The 20,803-nt window shown below is 48.6% G+C and overlaps 1 protein-coding gene across 3 annotated transcripts in view; it reads right to left on the reverse strand.

Annotated features, from left to right (window-relative positions):
- The window catches only part of ern2 (endoplasmic reticulum to nucleus signaling 2), a 124,210-nt gene that overhangs the window by 3,990 nt on the left and 99,417 nt on the right, over positions 1 to 20,803 (reverse strand). Inside the window, exons 16-21 of one of the 3 annotated variants that reach the window (XM_070901446.1) lie at positions 20,686 to 20,785; positions 19,878 to 20,077; positions 17,398 to 17,545; positions 15,415 to 15,542; positions 2,523 to 2,646; positions 2,356 to 2,423 (exon numbers count right to left, since the gene is read on the reverse strand). In XM_070901446.1, the coding sequence (XP_070757547.1) occupies positions 2,356 to 2,423; positions 2,523 to 2,646; positions 15,415 to 15,542; positions 17,398 to 17,545; positions 19,878 to 20,077; positions 20,686 to 20,785 (768 nt within the window). Of the gene's footprint in view, positions 1 to 2,355; positions 2,424 to 2,522; positions 2,653 to 2,718; positions 2,777 to 15,414; positions 15,543 to 17,397; positions 17,546 to 19,877; positions 20,078 to 20,685; positions 20,786 to 20,803 lie in introns of those variants that run through there. The other 2 variants (XM_070901447.1, XM_070901448.1) reach the window with 2 other exon arrangements.

The raw sequence follows: 20,803 nt of genomic DNA on the forward strand, positions 1-20,803 counted from the left end.
GCATTTCATTAGTGGCTGTCTTATGTTGTTGGCCTATGCCTCATAGAATCATCGAATAGTTCAGCACAGAAGGAGGCCATTCGGCCCATCGAATCTGCGCCGGCTCTTTCGAAGAACAATCCAGTTAGTCCCACTCCCCCGCTCTTTCCCCACAACCCTGCAATTTTTTCTCCAAGTATTTATCCAATTCCCTTTTGAAGGTTACAATTGAAGCTGTAACCACCGCCCTCTCAGGCAGTGCAATCCAAATCCTAACCACTCGTTGCCTAAAAAAAGTTTTTCCTCCTATCGCCTCTGGTTCGTTTGCCAATCACCTTAAATCTGTGTCCTCTGGTTATCGACCCTTCTGCCACTGGAACCAGTGTCTATTTACCCCCTCCAGCGGCGATCGGACCCCTCCAGCGACGACGGCTGGCCTCTCCTCCTCCCTCAATGACGGCTGGACCTCACCTCCTCAATGGTGATCGGGATTTCTTCCCCTTCAGCTATGACTGGACCTCTCATTCCCCGCTGATGACCTGGCCTGTTCTCCCCCAGCACGTGGTGAGTACCATGGCTGTGATCACCCTGACCTCCCACACTGAACTCCAGCGGACCGAAACATATAAACTTCTGACGGGATTGGACAGGTTAGAGGCAGGTAGAATGTTCCCGATGTTGGGGAAGTGCAGAACCAGGGGTCACAGTCTAAGAATAAGAGGTAAGCCATTTAGGACCAAGATGAGGAGAAACTTCTTCACTCGGAGAGTGGTTAACCCGTGGAATTCTCTACTGCAGAAAGTTGTTGAGGCCAGTTCATTAGATATATTCAAAAGGGAGTTAGATGTGGCCCTTACGGTGAAAGGGATCAAGGGGTATGGAGAGAAAGCAGGAATGGGGTACTGAGGTGAATGATCAGCCATGATCTTATTGAATGGTGGTGCAGGTTCGAAGGGCCGAATGGCCTACTCCTGCACCTATTTTCTATGTTTCGATGTTTCTGACCCCCTCAATGCCTGCCTCCAACCAAGCCTCGGGCCACCTACCATCACGGGCGCTACCCAGCGCCGAGCCTGTGACCAACATCTCGCAACTAGGCTCATATAGCAGTGCCTGGTCTCCCGTCGTCTTGGACCCCCTTGCCACTGGACCAAGACCTTGCTCAGCTCAGCCCGTGTGTTTGCCGGTGTGTAACGACTACCCCACGTTAAAAGAACTCACACACAGGCATCTTCCACTCCTCTAATATGAAGTTTGGGACCTGGAACGTCAGGACCCTAATGGACAACTCCAACAGCGACAGGCCGGAACGCCGCATCGCCGTAGTTGCCCGGGAACTTAGACGCTTTGACATCGACATTGCCGCCGCGGGCAGGAGAAGGCCAGTTCAAGGAACATGGTGGAGGTTACACCTTCTTCTGGAAAAGAAAACCAGAGGAAGAACACCGCCTTCATGGAGTCGGCTTCGCCGTCAAAAATGAGCTGGTCGGCCGCCTCAAAGACTCCCCCTGCGGGGTTAACGTACGCCTGATGACCCTTCGCCTCACCCTATCCCGGAACCAATGCACCACAGTCATCAGTGCGTACGCCCCAACACTCGATGCAACAGATGAGGCTAAAGAGGGTTTTTATTCCAACCTCGAGACATCCCTGTACTGCGTCCCCAAGGACGACAAATTGATCCTCCGAGGAGACTTTAATGCCAGGGTCGGCAAAGACACAGCCCTCTGGGGAGGCATGATCGGCAGAGAGGGGGTAGGGAAATCCAACTCCAACGGCACCCTACTCCTGACAAAATGTCTAGAACACGAACTCCTCTATCTAAACACTTCATGATTTTAAACTATCAAATCTATTCTTAGCTCTAAGGACTGCCCACTACGGACTGGATCGGATCGAGACCACCCAAACTAGTTTCACCCAAGACCCTTATTAAGTCTGAGGTAAGCAACAGTATCAGATGAAACCTGAACGGGTCTTAATTGATGTACAGTAAACCTGCAGACCATGTTTCAAAATGTATACTCTTGTTCATTTTTATTTGTGTTATTGACGATATGTATCTCTACAAACTCTCCAACCGAACGTCCCAGCTCACAAGCTCTGCTTTTGAGAGATTATTCTGCTGTGCATCCACCCCTAGTCCAAGGTAAAGCCATCGGCCATTGCAGGCTGACTCTCCGGGATTCCCTTCTTTCTCGCCACATCACACCCCATGTCCAAAAGCCTCCATAAACCGTGGCTTTGGTCACCTCCACCAACTCCTCCCCTAACTCTCGCTTGATGTCCGAAGCCCTTTGGGATGTTGTTGCTACGTTATGGACGCTATATGACTGTAAGTGTTTGCTGTAGCCCACAGTGGAGCCTGTTCCTCACCTTATTTCTCATGGCTCGGAGCAGGTCACGCACAGAGTTTCCTTTGTACGTTCGAAACTTTCTCAAGTCTTGGGAAGAAGAAAAAGAAAAATCACACTGTAAGCTGGGTCGTTGCTGCACTTGAAACTGTGCCTTTCCCGTGTCATACACCGTGCTGGGTAGCTCACCTGTTTGCAGAGGGGCCGAGATGTGCATCCTCCAGTTTGTTCTCACCACCATTCTTCCACCGCACTCCAATCCACCAACTATTGGCCCTTCTGGTGGCTCCTTTTCTATCCGGTCACTCACATCCTAATACAACACAAAGCAATCGTTGAACGTGGCATTTCAGTACAATAACTTACCAGTGTTATGTCTCCATACCTTTCTGTATGTTTCAGGCTGTGCCTCTTAGGAACACGAGCGGTCCCAGGCTCAAAATCTGAAACCATAAAATCAGTATCAGTCCAACTGGACAGGACATAATCAGACCTTAAAATCCGTACTGCACTGATAGCCTAGTGGGTAAAGGCACACTCCAGAGATTAGCCAAGTCATACCAACCAAGAGCTCCCAGGGTCAATCCCTGGTTCATGCTGAGTTAGCATTAACCACTACACTAACAGATTACTAGTCCAGTATCATAACCACATCACTACCGTACCCGTCTGCTGGCTTCAGATATTTCTTTGCGTTTGATGGACTTAAACCCACACAGTTTAAGTAGAAAATTCAATCGATGTCCAGCATAAGGGGTCGGCCATTTAAGATCGAGATGAGGAATTTTTTCACTCAGAGAGTTGTGAATCTTTGGAATTCTCTGCCCGAAAGGGCTGTGGATGCTGAATCATTGAGTATATTCAAGGCTGTGATCGATAGATTTTTGGACTCTAGGGAAATCAAGGGATATGGAGATCGGGCAGGAGAGTGGAGTTGAGGTCGATGATCAGCCATGATCTTATTGAATGGAGGAGCAGGCTCGAGGGGCTATATGGCCCACTCCTGCTCCTATTTCTTATGTTCTTATCGCAGTTACAAGGATAGAATTTGCAGCTACTCTGGCAGATTGAAGCCACAGTGGCTTTGGGACATTAAATATTACAACAATTAAGCCAATGCTGCACTGTCACTGGAGTCACCATTAGATTATAATATTTCCCAGCCTTTCTCGTTCAGAACATCTGGGCTAATAGTTTGTTCATTTCACGACTAGGAATTCCACCCGAGTTATGCAGTTGTGCTTCCTGAGTTCATGCAATTCAAATTCCGCCCACTTCATTGAGGAAAGGAAACAGGAAATGCACAGTAACTGACTTGAGTTCATGTTTCGGGTGTGGTGTTACCCGTTCTGTCCTCCGTCAGGTGCTGGCTAATCTGCTGGGTATGTCTAGCACTTTGCCTGTTCATTTATTTATTTCACATTCCAACATTCATCTTTCTTTCTCTTTTTATCTCCAGTTGAAGGAGAATGATCCGTCACTACCTGGGATGATATTACCCAAGAATGCAGCTCCAAGGGCCATCACTAACCTGTCATTTTTCAATAAGGAAATGAAACCCAGGTATCCTCAATGCGTGGGACATGGGTATAAATTATTGGGAAGGGTGTATTGCGGACAATGCTGCTCATTTATCACATTAGGTTCTGATCCATCAGGGGTGTCATGCATTTAATTGTCATTGCAGCCCATGTATAAACTGACCGAAGTTGGACACTGTTGAGAACACTGACCACTGGGTGGTGAACTTGTGGGAGACACTCCTAACCTGGTCTTTCAGGTATAAAAGGGGAAGCTCCACCCACCTTCATCACCTCAGTGCTGGCTAATAAAGATTACTGGACACAGAGCAACCTTCTCTCAAGTATGGGCCTCGTGTGCATTTGTACTGTATAGTAAGGACATATTATTGGCGACGTGAAACTGGGATTTAAACCACACAAGCATGGCCACTAGCAGCACAGACGAGAGGTACTGTGTTGGTGATGATTGGGACGACTTTATTGAGAGACTACAGCAAAGTTTTGTCACTAAGGAATGGCTGGGACAGGATTCGGCCGACAAACGCAGGGCTCATCTCCTGACGGTTTGTGGATCCAGGACGTACTCCCTGATGAAGGACTTTCCAGCACCAGAGAAGCCGGCGGACAAGACTTTTGAAGAGCTCAGTAAGTTGATCGGGGAACATGCGAGCAGCATGCACACGGCGAGACACCGGATTTACACACACCGGCGGCGAGAAGGGCAAAGCGTTTCAGACTTCGTGGCAGACCTCCGGCGACTGGCGAGCCGATGTAAGTTCACAGATGCATGCAGAGCGGAGATGCTGCGAGACTTTTTTATTGAGGGCATAGGGCACGCTGGGGTTTTCAGGAAACTGATTGAGACATAGAAACATAGATAGAAACATAGAAAATAGGTGCAGGAGTAGGCCATTCGGCCCTTCGAGCCTGCACCGCCATTCAATGAGTTCATGGTTGAACATGCAACTTCAGTACCCCATTCCTGCTTTCTCGCCATACCCCTTGATCCCCCTAGTAGTAAGGACTTCATCTAACTCCTTTTTGAATATATTTAGTGAATTGGCCTCAACAACTTTCTGTGGTAGAGAATTCCACAGGTTCACCACTCTCTGGGTGAAGAAGTTTCTCCTCATCTCGGTCCTAAATGGCTTACCCCTTATCCTTAGACTGTGACCCCTGGTTCTGGACTTCCCCAACATTGGGAACATTCTTCCTGCATCTAACCTGTCTAAACCCGTCAGAATTTTAAACGTTTCTATGAGATCCCCTCTCATTCTTCTGAACTCCAGTGAATACAAGCCCAGTTGATCCAGTCTTTCTTGATATGTCAGTCCCGCCATCCCAGGAATCAGTCTGGTGAACCTTCGCTGCACTCCCTCAATAGCAAGAATGTCCTTCCTCAAGTTAGGAGACCAAAACTGTACACAGTACTCCAGGTGTGGCCTCACCAAGGCCCTGTACAACTGTAGCAACACCTTCCTGCCCCTGTACTCAAATCCCCTCGCTATGAAGGCCAACATACCGTTTGCTTTCTTAACCGCCTGCTGTACCTGCATGCCAACCTTCAATGACTGATGTACCATGACACCCAGGTCTCGTTGCACCTCCCCTTTTCTTAATCTGTCACCATTCAGATAATAGTCTGTCTCTCTGTTTTTACCACCAAAGTGGATAACCTCACATTTATCCACATTATACTTCATCTGCCACGCATTTGCCCACTCACCTAACCTATCCAAGTCACGCTGCAGTCTCATAGCATCCTCCTCGCAGCTCACACTGCCACCCAACTTAGTGTCATCCGCAAATTTGGAGATACTACATTTAATCCCCTCGTCTAAATCATTAATGTACAATGTAAACAGCTTGGGCCCCAGCACAGAACCTTGCGGTACCCCACTAGTCACTGCCTGCCATTCTGAAAAGTACCCATTTACTCCTACTCTTTGCTTCCTGTTTGCCAACCAGTTCTCAATCCACGTCAGCACACTACCCCCAATCCCATGTACTTTAACTTTGCACATTAATCTCTTGTGTGGGACCTTGTCGAAAGCCTTCTGACAGTCCAAATACACCATATCAACTGGTTCTCCCTTGTCCACTCTACTGGAAACATCCTCAAAAAATTCCAGAAGGTTTGTCAAGCATGATTTCTCTTTCACAAATCCATGCTGACTTGGACCTATCATGTCACCTCTTTCCAAATGCGCTGCTATGACATCCTTAATAATTGATTCCATCATTTTACCCACGACCAATGTCAGGCTGACCGGTCTATAATTCCCTGTTATCTCTCTCCCTCCTTTTTTAAAAAGTGGGGTTACATTGGCTACCCTCCACTCCATAGGAACTGATCCAGAGTCTATGGAATGTTGGAAAATGACTGTCAATGCATCCGCTATTTCCAAGGCCACCTCCTTAAGTACTCTGTGATGCAGTCCATCAGGCCCTGGGGATTTATCGGCCTTGAATCCCATCAATTTCCCCAACACAATTTCCTGACTAATAAGGATTTCCCTCAGTTCCTCCTTCTTATAAGACCCTCTGACCCCTTTTATATCCGGAAGGTTATTTGTGTCCTCCTTAGTGAATAGCGAACCAAAGTACTTGTTCAATTGGTCCGCCATTTCTTTGTTCCCCGTTTTAACTTCCCCTGATTCTGACTGCAGGGGACCCACGTTTCTCTTTACTAACCTTTTTCTCTTTACATATCTATAGAAGCTTTTGCGGTCTGTCTTAATGTTCCCTGCAAGCTTCCTCTCGTACTCCATTTTCCCTGCCCTAATCAAACCCTTTGTCCTCCTCTGCTGAGTTCTAAGTTTCTCCCAGTCCCTGGGTTCGCTGCTATTTCTGCCCAATTTGTATGCCACTTCCTTGGCTTTAATACTATCCCTGATTTCCCTTGATAGCCACGGTTGAGCCACCTTCCCTTTTTTATTTTTACGCCAGACAGGGATGTACAATTGTTGTAGTTCATCCATGCGGTCTCTAAATGTCTGCCATTGCCCATCCACAGTCAACCCCTTAAGTATCATTCGCCAATCTATCCTAGCCAATTCACGCCTCATATCTTCAAAGTTACCCTTCTTTAAGTTCTGGACCATGGTCTCTGAATTAACTGTTTCATTCTCCATCCTAATGTAGAATTCCACCATATTATGGTCACTCTTCCCCAAGGGGCCTCGCACAACGGGATTGCTAATTAATCCTCTCTCATTACACAACACCCAGTCTAAGATGGCCTCCCCCCTAGCTGGTTCCTCAGCATATTGGTCTAGAAAACCATCCCTTATGCACTCCAGGAAATCCTCCTCCACCGTATTGCTTCCAGTTTGGTTAGCCCAATTTCTATGCATATTAAAGTCACCCATGATAACTGCTGCACCTTTATTGCATGCACCCCCAATTTCCTGTTTGATGCCCTCCCCAACATCACTACTACTGTTTGGAGGTCTGTACACAACTCCCACTAACGTTTATTGCCCTTTGGTGTTCTGTAGCTCTACCCATATAGATTCCACATCATCCAAGCTAATGTCCTTCCTAACTATTGCATTAATCTCCTCTTTAACCAGCAATGCTACCCCACCTCCTTTTCCTTTTATTCTATCCTTCCTGAATGTTGAATACCCTTGGATGTTGAGTTCCCAGCCCCGATCATCCTGGAGCCACGTCTCTGTAATCCCAATCACATCATATCTGTTAACATCTATTTGCACAGTTAATTCATCCACCTTATTACGGATACTCCTTGCATTAAGACACAAAGCCTTCAGGCTTGTTTTTTTAACACCCTTTGTCCTTTTAGAATTAAGATGTAGTGTGGCCCTTTTTGTTTCTTGCCTTTGTTTACTCGGCCTTCCACTATTGCTTTTTACCTTTCTACCATCTGTTTCTGACTCCATATTACGTCGCCCTGTCTCGCTGCGAAGGTTCCCATCCCCCTGACCAAAGACTTGACCCTGGAAACGGCGGCTTTGATGGCACAGACATTTATCTCCGGGGAGGAAGAGACCAGAATGATGTTTGACAAAAATCTTGGTTTAAATGCAGCAAATGGACAGGGAGTCAACATTGTTAACGCGGCACACAGTTCTCCAGGCAGACAGTGGCAATCGGACATGCCCGAGCATGTAGTCGAACCCAAAGGGGGACCTCAACAGAGACAATGGCTGGCTGAACGGCGATTCACTCCATCGCAAGGGACAATGCGGCCAGTAATGGGGCCATCAACACCCGTTAATGGTGCGCTTAAGAACAGTTACACAGACAGTCAGAGATGATCGACTGGTAATGGACCTTTTGTTTCAAACAACGGCTCACGTTGGAGGTGTGGGGCAAACACACAGCCAGAGCTTGCAGGTATCAGCAATATACCTGCAGAAACTGCAACGTCAGCGGTCACTTGGCGCGTATGTGCAGGAAGCCTGCAGCCAGGTTGATGTACGAGGAGGACGGGCCCGATGTAAGCCCTACGAGGCCAAATGGACACTGGGGGAAATCACTGGAAGCTGAAGTTCAGCAAGTTCACGTGGAGCACGTATACAGTTCATACACCAGGACGCCACCGATAATGATGAAAGTGCTCCTCAATGGCATCCCGGTATCAATGGAGCTAGACACAGGGGCCAGCCAGTCCTTGATGAGTATCAAACAGTTCGACAAGTTCTGGGCGTCCAAGGCCAGGAGGCCAAAATTATTGCCAATTGACACACAGCTACGGACATATACAAAGGAGATCATTCCAGTGCTAGGCAGCGCCACGGTAGTCGTGACCCACAAAGATTCGGAGAATAGGTTGCCACTCTGGATTGTCCCGGGGGACAGTCCCGCACTACTGGGGAGGAGTTGGCTTGCTGTCATGAACTGGAAATGGGGCGATGTCAATGCAATTTCTTCTGTGGAACGAATATCATGCTCACAGGTCCTGGACAAATTTGACTCACTATTTCAGCCCGGCATTGGCACTTTCATGGGGGCCAAGGTAGTGATTCACATAAACCCGGACGCCAGGCCAGTACACCACAAGGCCAGAGCGGTGCTGTACGTGATGCGGGAAAAGATAGAAGGCGAATTGACCGCCTGCTGAGGGAAGGCATCATCTCGCCAGTGGAATTCAGTGACTGCGCGAGCCCTATTGTGCCGGTGCTCAAGGCGGATGGGTCGGTCAGGATATGAAGGCCACCATCAATCGTGTGTCACTCCAAACCAGTACCCGCTACCGAGAGCGGAGGACCTCTTCGCGACGCTATCCGGTGGCAAACTTTTTTCAAAATTGGACCTGACCTCAGTTTAAATGACCCAGGAGCTGGCGAGTGAGTCGAAGAAGCTGACCACCATCACGACACACAAGGGGTTGTTTGAGTACAACAGATGTCCGTTTGGGATTTGCTCGGCCGCCGCGATCTTTCAGCGAAATATAGAAAGCCTCCTCAAGTCGATTTCAAGGACAGAGATTTTTCAAGACGACATCCTCATCACGGGTTGTGATACTGAAGAACACCTCCGCAACCTGGAGGAGGTGCTACGCAGACTGGACCGGGTAGGTCTGCAACTGAAAAAGGCGAAGTGCGTCTTTCTAGCTCCAGAGGTAGAATTCCTGGGGATGAGGGTAGCAGCAGACGGGATCAGACCTGCCGTGTCCAAAACAGAAGGGATCCAGAGAGCACCCAGACCCCGTAACACGACGGAGCTGCGTTCGTTCCTGGGGCTCCTGAACTATTTTGGTAACTTTCTTCACAAATTGAGCAAGCTGCTAGAGCCGCTACATGTGCTCCTATGCAAAGGTCGCGAATGGGTCTGGGGGGACAGCCAGGAAAGAGCTTTTGATAAGAGCACAAAATTTGTTATGTTCCAACAATCTGTTAAAGCTATATGACCCATGTAAGAAACTTGTTTTAACGTGCGATGCGTCGTCCTATGGGGTCGGGTGTGTGTTGCAGCATGTCAATGCCAAGGGTCAGTTACAGCCGGTAACTTATGCCTCCAGAAGTCTGTCCCAGGCAGAACGGGGCTACGGGATGGTAGAAAAGGAAGCGCTTGCATGTGTATATGCTGTAAAAAAAATGCACCAGTACCTATTTGGTAGGAAATTTGAGCTGGAGACAGATCACAAACCCCTAACGTCTCTTTTGGCCAACAACAAGGCCATAAATGCTAATGCATCGGCCCACATACAGAGGTGGGCACTCACGTTAGCCGCCTATGACTATATAATTTTGCACAGACCAGGCATTGAAAACTGCGTCGAATCACTCAGCAGGCTCCCACTAGCCACCACTGAAGGGGCTACCGAGCATGCTGCTGAGATGGTCATGGCTGTTGGAAGCTTTCGAAAGCGAAAGCTCACCCGTGACAGCCCATCAGATCAAAGTCTGGACAAATAGAGACCTGTCCTTAGTCAAGAAATGTGTCTTGAATGGGGACCGGGCAACCACATACGGGGCATGCCCTGAGGAATTCAAACCATTTCACAGGCGCAGGGATGAACTCTCGATTCAGTGCGACTGCCTACTATGGGGAAACCGAGTAGTCATGCCCCAGATGGGCAGAGCGATGTTCATCAGAGAACTCCACAATGAGCACCCGGGCATTGTCATGATGAAGGCAATTACCAGGTCACACGTTTGGTGGCCAGGGATAGATACAACACAGATGCAACACGTGTGCCCAGCTGGGCAATCCGCCCAGGGAAGCCCCCCATAGCCCCTGGTCCTGGCCCGCCAAGCCATGGTCATGCATCCATGTGGACTACTCAGGACCCTTCATGTGAAAAATGTTTTTGGTTGTAGCAGACGCCTACTCCAAATGGATCGAGTGTGACATTTTAAATTCAAGCACATCCTCTGCCACGGTAGAAAGTCTACGGGCAATGTTCGCCGCCCATGGTCTACCGGACGTCTTGGTCAGCGACAATGGCCCGTGCTTTACAAGCATTGAATTCCAGGACTTAATGGCAGGAAATGGTATCAACCATGTCAGAATGGCACCGTTCAAGCCGGCCTCAAAGGGCCAGGCAGAACGAGCAGTGCAGATAATCAAACAGGGGATGCTCAGAATCCAAGGGGGTTCCTTACAAAGCCGCTTATCACGCCTCCTGTTGGCCAATAGATCCCGACCACACTCGCTCACAGGGGTTCCACCCGCAGAGCTGCTAATGAAAAGGACGCTCAAAACCAGGTTATCCCTTATACAGCCGACCATGAAAGAAATTGTTGAGAGCAGGCGTCAGTCACAATGTGACTACCATGACAGGAATGCGAGGGCGCGATGTATTGATGTCAATGACCTTTTTTGTTCTCAACTACGCTGCAGGGCCTAAGTGGCTTGCAGGCACTGTGATTGCCAAAGAGGGAAATAGGATTCTGGTAGTTAAACTTAGCAATGGACAAATCTGCCGCAAACACGTGGATCAAACAAAAAGGAGGTTCAGCAACCCCATAGAAGAAGCAGAGGAAGAACACGATATAGAGTTCACTCCACCACAGGTGACCGAACACCGGAACCAAAGGGAGGAGAGCCCAGTCACCGTGGGCAGTCCGGACAGGCCTGAGGCACCGCAATAAGCAGATACTCAGGCCAGCGCCCAACAACTGGAGCCCCAACTCAGGCGCTCTACAAGGGAGCGTAAAACACCAGAGAGACTTAAACTGTGATCCCAATAAGACTTTGGGGGGGGGGGGAGGTGATGTCATGTGTTTAACTGTCATTGTAACCCATGTAGAAACTGACCTAAGTTGTACACCGTAAGAACATTGACCACTAGGTAGTGAACTTCTGGGAGACACTCCTAACCTGGTCTTTCAGGTATAAAAGGGAACCTCCACCCACCTTCATCACTTCAGTGCTGGTTAATAAAGGTTATTTGTCACAGAGTGACCTTCTTTCAAGTATGGGCCTCGTGTGCATTTGTACTGTATGGTAAGGCCACATTAAGGGGAGTTCGACTGGCAACTGGATTAATGGTCAGGAACACGGTGACTGACAGGCAGTGAAAGTGCCGCCCCCTTCCTGGTTGGCAATCAGTAACCGCAGGGATCAGTGCTGGGACCCCAACTATTTACAATCTATATTAACAACTTGGAAGAAGGGACTGAGTGTAATGTCGCCAAGTTTGCTGACGATACAAACATGGGAGGAAAAGCAATGTGTGAGGAGGACACAAAAAAATCGTCAAAAGGACATAGACGGGCTGTGAGTGGGCTAAAATTTGGCAGATGGACCATAATATGGTAGAATTCTTCATTAAGATGGAGAGTGACACAGTTAATTCAGAGACTAGAGTCCTGAACTTAAAGAAAGATAACTTTGACGGTATGAGACGTGAATTGGCTAGGATCCTTAAAGAGTTGACGGTGGATAGGCAATGGCAGACATTTAAAGATCACATGATGAACTTCAACAATTGTACATCCCTCTCTGGCATAAAAATAAAACAGGCAAGGTGGCTCAACCGTGGCTAGCAAGGGAAATTAGGGATAGTGTTAAATCCAAGGAAGAGTCATATAAATTGGCCAGAAAAAGCAGCAAACCTGAGGACTGGGAGAAATTTAGAATTCAGCAGAGGAGGACAAAGGGTTTAATTAGGAGGGGGGGAAATAGAGTATGAGAGGAAGCTTGCTGGGAACATAAAAACTGACTGCAAAAGCTTCTGCAGATACGTGAAGAGAAAAAGATGTGAAGACAAATGTAGGTCCCTTACAGTCAGAATTAGGCGAATTTATAATGGGGAACAAAGAAATGGCAGACCAATTGAACAAATACTTTGGTTCTGTCTTCATTAAGGAAGACACAAATAACCTTCCAGAAATACTAGGGGATCGAGGGTCTAGCGAGAAGGAGGAACTAAAGGAAATCCTTATTAGTCAGCAAATTGTGTTTGGAAAATTGATGAGATTGAAGGCCAATAAATCCCCAGGGCCTGATAGTTTGCATCCCAGAGTACTTAAGGAAGTGGCCCTGGAAATAGTGGATGCAATGGTGGTCATTTTCCAACATTCTATAGACCCCTATGGACTGGAGGGTAGCTAATGTAACCCCACTTTTAAAAAAAAAAGGAGAGAGAGAGAAAACAGGGAATTATAGACTGGTCAGCCTGACATGGTGGGGAAAATGTTGGAATCAATTATTAAAGATGTAATTAAAGATGCATTTGAAAAGCAGTGACAGGATCGGTCCAAGTCAGCATGAATTTATGAAAGAGAAATCATGCTTGACAAATCTTCTAGAATTTTTTGAGGATGTAACTAGAGTGGACAAGGGAGAGCCAATGGATGTGGTGTATTTAGACTTTCAAAAGGTCCCACACAAGAGATTAGTGTGCAAAATTAAAGCACATGGTATTGGGGGTAATGTACTGACGTGGATAGAGAACTGGTTGGCAGACAGGAAGCAAAGAGTAGGAATAAACGGGTCCTTTTCAGAATGGCAGGCAGTGACTAGTGGGGTACCGCAAGGTTTAGTGCTGGGACCCCGGCTATTTACAATATACATCAATGATTTAGATGAAGGAATTCAATGTAATATCTCCAAGTTTGCAGATGACACTAAGCTGGGTGACAGTGTGAGCTGTAAGGAGGATGCTAAGAGGCTGCAGGGTGACTTGGACATGTTAGGTGAGTGGGCAAATACATGCCAGATGCGGTATAGTGTAGCTAAATTTGAGGTTATCCACTTTGGTGGTAAAAACAGGAAGGCAGAATATTATCTGAATGGTGACAGATTAGGAAAAGGGGAAGGTGCGACGAGACCTGGGTGTCATGGTACATCAGTCATTGAAAGTTGGCATGTAGGTACAGCAGGCGGTGAAGAAGGCAAATGGCATGTTGGCCTTCATAGCTAGGGGTTTTGAATATAGGAGCAGGGAGGTCCTTACTGCAGTTGTACAGGGCCTTGGTGAGGCCACACCTTGAATATTGTGTAGCGTTTTGGTCTCCTAATCTGAAGAAGAATATTCTTGATATTGAGGGAGTGCAGCGAAGGTTCACCAGATTGATTCCCGGGATGACAGGACTTACATATGAAGTAAGACTGGCTCGATTAGGCTTATATTCAATGGAATTTAGAAGAATGAGAGGGGATCTCATAGAAACATATAAAATTCTGAAGGGATTGGTCAGGTTAGATGCAGGAAGAATGTTCCCGATGTTGGGGAAGTCCAGAACCAGGGGTCACAGTCTAAGGATTATTGCTAAGCCATTTAGGACCGAGATGAGGAGAAACTTCTTCACTCAGAGTTGTGAGCATGTGGAATTCTCTACCACAGAATGTTGTTGAGGCCAGTTCGTTGGATATATTCAAAAGGGAATTAGATGTGGCCCCTACGGCTAAAGGGATCAAGGGGTATGGAGAGAAAGCAGGAATGGGGTACTGAAGTGCATGATCAGCCATGAGCATATTGAATGGTGGTGCAGGCTCAAAGGGCTGAATGGCCTACTCCTGCATCTATTTTATATAGTGTGAGGTCATGCACTTTGGCAGAAAAAAAAATCAAAGAGCAAGTTATTATTTAAATGGAGAAAGATTGCAAATACAGCAGTACAGTGGGACCTGGGGGTACTTGTGCATGAAACACAAAAGGTTAGTCTGCAGGTACAGCAAGTGATCAGGAAGGCCAATGATATCTTGGCCTTTATTGTGAAGGGGATGGAGTATAAAAGCAGGGAAGTCTTGCTACAGTTATACAGGGTATTGGTGAGGCCACACCTGGAATACTGCGTGCAGTTTTGGTTTCCATATTTACGAAAGGATATACTTGCTTTGCAGGCAGTTCAGAGGAGGTTCACTTGGTTGATTCTGGGGATGAGGGGGTTGATTTATGAGGAAAGGTTATGCCTCTACTCATTGGAGTTCAGAAGAATGAGAGGTGATCTTATCGAAATGTATAAGATTATGAGGGGGCTTGACAAGGTGGATGCAGAGAGGATGTTTCCACTGATGGGGGAGACTAGAACTAGAGGGCATAATCTTAGAATAAGGGGTGCCCATTTAAAACAGAGATGAGGAGAAATTTCTTCTCTCAGAGGGTTGTAAATTTGTGGAATTCGCTGCCTCAGAGAGCTGTGGAAGCTGGGACATTGAATAAATTTAAGACAGAAATAGACAGTTTCTTAAACAATAAGGGGATAAGGGGTTATGGGGAGCGGGCGGGGAAGTGGAGCCGAGTCCATGATCGGATCAGCCATGATCTTACTGAATGGCGGAGCAGGCTCGAGGGGCCATATGGCCTATTCCTGTTCCTATTTCTTATGTTCTTATGTTCCTCTGTAGGGTGGGCTTTCCAAACATGTGCTCCCGGAGCTGTGCTCACCCACTGGGAGCACCTACCATGAAATTGGGGGCACGCTTCCCTTGGTTTCCCATCCATTCAGATTAAAGAACAGAGAGACACGACAAGCAGCCCTGGGGTTTCCTGATCTGCAGTCCCGGTGGGCCAGGCTCTGTGTCAGAGGGACATGGGGAAAACTGAGGCAGTTCGGTACACATCCTTCCCTTTCACACGCCAACTACTTTATGTGGGCCTCACTGAGCTGGCTGATTTTGCCCCGGGAGGAAGTTACCTGAAAGAATTGAAGCTGCTTTTCTTTCGTCCAGAAGAAGGGATGTTTGAGGACACACTGAGTGGAGGGACGTTGCTGGGGGTTCTCACTGATCATTTGTTCAATTAGGTATCTACCCACAACATTCTCTATAAAAATAAAATGATACCAACATGTTATGACAGTTTTTTTACATTTTAAATTCATGTCAGCTATTGGACTGTGGGGGAAATCACAGCCGGGCCCAATCCTCTCTTTACACGTGTAGCTACGTGCGGATTGCAACAGGTGACTGGAGAGTGATGAGGAGCAGGGGACCTTGATTGATTTCCCACCCACCCCCTCCTAGTTCAGGCCAAGCACTGCCCCAACAACTGAGGTCAGCACAGGTGAGAGCTTTGAGCCTGGCAGGCCGCTGGCTCAGTATCGCGGTGGGTAGCGAACTTACTCACCGAGCCAGTGGGTAGCTCGGAACTACTTTTTGTGATCTGAGCAAGAAGTCAGAGTGCAGGGAAAGCGACAAGAGGGAACAATGACAAATCAAGGCTCTCGCCAACAATGCTTCCCGTGGGGGAATGGAGCCCATTTATAACGGCCTTGTTCTGTAAAACTCTGCAGGTGGCAGCACAGGATGTGAAATCCCACTCACTGATTCTCAGCGCTCTGTATTTTGTGGCAAAGAATTCGGTGGAAAGTTACTACCTTCAGCTTATTATACTGCTCTATCTGTGCTGTCATTCGTGTATGCATTTGTGCTGACCTTTCTGCATGATTTATTTTTGCATTGCCACACTTTGCAGCACCTTTTCTTGCAACATTCTCGCTTGAAGCGATTATTTCCCCTGCAGCGAGCAAGGCTAGCCAGGACAGGCAGGGTTGCAATAACACACCTGGATCTGGAAGAGGGGGAGCGGATCTTGAGGGGAGAAGAAAGATCGGTGCAAATGTACCTTATGCATTACGCACCCCAGGACCTGCACTTACTGGCCCAGACAGTCATTCCTGGCCATGTTAGAGGGCACTAGTCTTTGGCACCTCCGTTTCACAACAGAGGCTGTCACTGAGCCATGCCATCTCCTGTACGCTGCCCTCCAGACACCTTGCACCACAGGCACATTCATGTGGGTGTGCCGGTCACTACTGCATTAAACATTCACTCCAGCAGATCCTTTCACGAGACGACATGATCACTGCCACCCTTCCCTCACAAGCCTGCAAAAGACCTATCAATATCTGAAATCCATTGGAACACGGCTGACACAGTAGTTTTAGTGACCGCATCTGAATACAGAAACTACATAAACTTGTGCTCATCCAAAACTCTGCTGCCCATCTCTTAACTCGCTCCAAGTCTCGTTCATACATCACCCCTGTGCTCGCAGACCTACATTGGTTCCCGGTCCCACAACCTCAATTTTAAAATCCTCATCCTGGTTTTCAAATCCCTCCATGGTCTCGCCCCTCCCAATCTCGGTAGCCTCCCCCGAGCTCCACAAGCCTTTAAGATCTCATCGCTGTTCCAATTCTAACCTCTTGCGCATTCTCGATTTTAATCGCTCCACTACTGGCACCGTGCCTTCAGCTGTCTGGAATTCGCCCCCTAAACCTCTCCGCCTCTCTCCTCCCTATTAAGACACTCCTTAAAACCTACCTTTGATCAAGCACTTGGTCACCTGTCCCGATATCGCTTTCTGCGGCTCGTTGTCAAAAATGTTTTTTTAATTGATTTGGCTCTTGTGAACGGTTTGGGATGTTTTACTATGTTAAATGCGCTATATAAATGTAAGTTGTTGGCCAGAATATCCAGATCTCTCATTAGGCTAGCTGCCGGCACAAGGCCAAGGCTATGCCTTGGGAGACTCTGCCAATTATTTAAAACAACAGGCGGAGAAAGTTGCAGCTGAGTGTGTTTGTGGCTAGTGGTGCAGGAACAGCCGGCCATTCCCAGTGCTGACAATGGAGGGGAACTGCAAAATCACAAGCAAACAATCAATCAGTTCTTACCGTGTGTATCTTGTTCAAAATGCTCCAAGGCGTACTTCCCTAATGAGATGTTGCTCTGCCGCCTGAAGGAATCACCAAATGGATGCTTTCCCTCAGAAACCACGTAGTAAAAGACACAGCCCGCTGAGAAAATGTCGATTGCATTTGTCTGTGGGGGAAATGACAGTGTTATATTTTGAGCACACACAGTACACAAAGGAGTCAATTTAGTTACAACATTTTGGTTCCATTTATTATAATACCAGCATTCCCCCGCTATTTTAAAAGCTGCGCTTGTCAAGCATCATTTACAGCTTAAATGGGTGAGTAACCCACTCCCGGTGTCACTCCTGCTCACCTGTCCCCACTCCCGGTGTCACTCCTGCTCACCTGTCCCCACTCCCAGTGTCACTCCTGCTCACCTGTCCCCACTGCTGGTGTCACTCCTGCTCACCTGTCCCCACTCTCGGTGTCACTCCTGTTCACCTGTCCCCACTCCTGGAGTCACTCCTGCTCACCTGTCCCCACTCTCGGTGTCACTCCTGTTCACCTGTTCCCACTCCTGGAGTCACTCCTGCTCACCTGTCCCCACTCTCGGTGTCACTCCTGCTCACCTGTCCCCACTCTCGGTGTCACTCCTGCTCACCTGTCCCCACTCCCAGTGTCAATCCTGCTCACCTGTCCCCACTGCTGGTGTCACTCCTGCTCAACTGTCCCCACTCCTGTTCACCTGTCCCCACTCCTGCTCACCTGTCCCCACTCCTGGAGTCACTCCTGCTCACCTGTCCCCACTCTCGGTGTCACTCCTGCTCACCTGTCCCCACTCTCGGTGTCATTCCTGCTCACCTGTCCCCAATCCTGGAGTCACTCCTGCTCACCTGTCCCCACTCTCGGTGTCACTCCTGCTCACCTGTTCCCACTCTCGGTGTCACTCCTGCTCACCTGTCCCCAATCCTGGAGTCACTCCTGCTCACCTGTCCCCACTCTCGGTGTCACTCCTGCTCACCTGTCCCCAATCCTGGAGTCACTCCTGCTCACCTGTCCCCACTCTCGGTGTCACTCCTGCTCACTTGTCCCCACTCTCGGTGTCACTCCTGCTCACCTGTCCCCAATCCTGGTGTCACTCCTGCTCACCTGTCCCCACTCTCGGTGTCACTCCTGCTCACCTGTCCCCACTCTCGGTGTCACTCCTGCTCACCTGTCCCCACTCCCAGTGTCAATCCTGCTCACCTGTCCCCACTGCTGGTGTCACTCCTGCTCAACTGTCCCCACTCCTGTTCACCTGTCCCCACTCCTGCTCACCTGTCCCCACTCCTGGAGTCACTCCTGCTCACCTGTCCCCACTCTCGGTGTCACTCCTGCTCACCTGTCCCCACTCTCGGTGTCATTCCTGCTCACCTGTCCCCAATCCTGGAGTCACTCCTGCTCACCTGTCCCCACTCTCGGTGTCACTCCTGCTCACCTGTCCCCACTCTCGGTGTCACTCCTGCTCACCTGTCCCCAATCCTGGAGTCACTCCTGCTCACCTGTCCCCACTCTCGGTGTCACTCCTGCTCACCTGTCCCCACTCTCGGTGTCACTCCTGCTCACCTGTCCCCACTCCCAGTGTCAATCCTGCTCACCTGTCCCCACTGCTGGTGTCACTCCTGCTCAACTGTCCCCACTCCTGTTCACCTGTCCCCACTCCTGCTCACCTGTCCCCACTCCTGCTCACCTGTCCCCACTCTCGGTGTCACTCCTGCTCACCTGTCCCCACTCTCGGTGTCATTCCTGCTCACCTGTCCCCAATCCTGGAGTCACTCCTGCTCACCTGTCCCCACTCTCGGTGTCACTCCTGCTCACCTGTCCCCACTCTCGGTGTCACTCCTGCTCACCTGTCCCCAATCCTGGAGTCACTCCTGCTCACCTGTCCCCACTCTCGGTGTCACTCCTGCTCACTTGTCCCCACTCTCGGTGTCACTCCTGCTCACCTGTCCCCAATCCTGGTGTCACTCCTGCTCACCTGTCCCCACTCTCGGTGTCACTCCTGCTCACCTGTCCCCACTCCTGCTCACCTGTCCCCACTCTCGGTGTCACTCCTGTTCACCTGTCCTGACTCTCAGAGACCGTTCACATACTCAGTTGAGAGATGTGGCAGCTGACACCACTGCACCTCTCAATGTGGAATGGCTGGCCAGACCTGGAGATGAGGTTCGAAGTGCCAGTATTCTTTAAACATATAAATGAAATTGTCGCACTTCAATGAACTTACAGCTGCCACATAAATCAGAACACGCTGGAGACCCAAAGCAAGTTAGTCAGCATCTGCGAGAGAACAGGCAAGTTAACCTTTTGGACAGAAGCCGTTTGTCAGCACTGCTGTGAAAGGTGGTGATTGAAGAGGATCTCCACCAACATGTTAAATTATCTTTAGTCTGTCAGTAGCCATGTCATTTTGATCTTCCGAGGGCGCTTATGCAATGCGTTGAATTTTGAGGGTAAATCTTTGCGCCGACACTTACAGGCTTGTCTTTAGGCTCCTCCCGTAAGACCTCAGGTGCGATCCAGCCCTCTGTTCCTGGGATACCAGAGCGCAGGCTGAAACTGTGGTGCCCAGCAGAGATTTTCTTACACAGACCAAAGTCTGAGATCACTGCCCTCACCTTCCCGTGCGAGTTTGGCAGGGAGATTAGGACGTTGCGTGGTTTTAAATCACGATGGACTGGAAAGCAGAATCACAGAAATAAAAGGAGGGTCAGATTTGAGCAACAGCAGCAATTTGCAGCTTTCACATTGTAAACTTGTCTCAAAGTACGTCACAGACGTGCCAACCCGATACGGAGCTGTGACGGGGGGGGGAAAGGTTAGCAGAAGTGACTAACGTTGTGGTCAAAGAAGAAGGTTTTGAGAAGGGAGAGAGATAGTAGAGCAGAGGCATTTCAGAAGAGCGAACGAGAGCCGATTTAAGATATAATCACAAAAAGAATTAAACGGGAGGTTAGAAAACATTTCTTTACACAGAAGATGGTTAGAATATGGAACTCTCTACACAAACGGTTATTGAAGTATTACATAGTCGTTACAGCACAGAAACAGGCCATTCGGCCCAACAGGTCCGTGCCGGTGAGTAGAGGTTGTCAATTCTTTTAGGGATTTAGATAGTTGCTTGAGGAGCAGGAAGATTAAAGGGTACGGGGAGGGAGGGGGAGAGTGGGATTAGACTGGGTGGGATATTAAAGGGTGTGGGGAGGGAAAGGGAGAGCGGAATTAGACTGGATTGTTTCTATGCTATAATGTGTACATTGTACAGTGAATGTAGACGGGACTGACCAATATTCAGGGAATGCAGATGAGCCAGGCCCGACATGGTCTGATAGAGCGCGGTCACTGGATCCAGATCAACCCGGTCAAACTTCGAATCTTCCACGTACTGAAAACAAATTGCAGT

This window comes from Pristiophorus japonicus, chromosome 15 (genome assembly GCF_044704955.1).
Source record: "Pristiophorus japonicus isolate sPriJap1 chromosome 15, sPriJap1.hap1, whole genome shotgun sequence".
NCBI classification, from domain to species: domain Eukaryota; kingdom Metazoa; phylum Chordata; class Chondrichthyes; family Pristiophoridae; genus Pristiophorus; species Pristiophorus japonicus.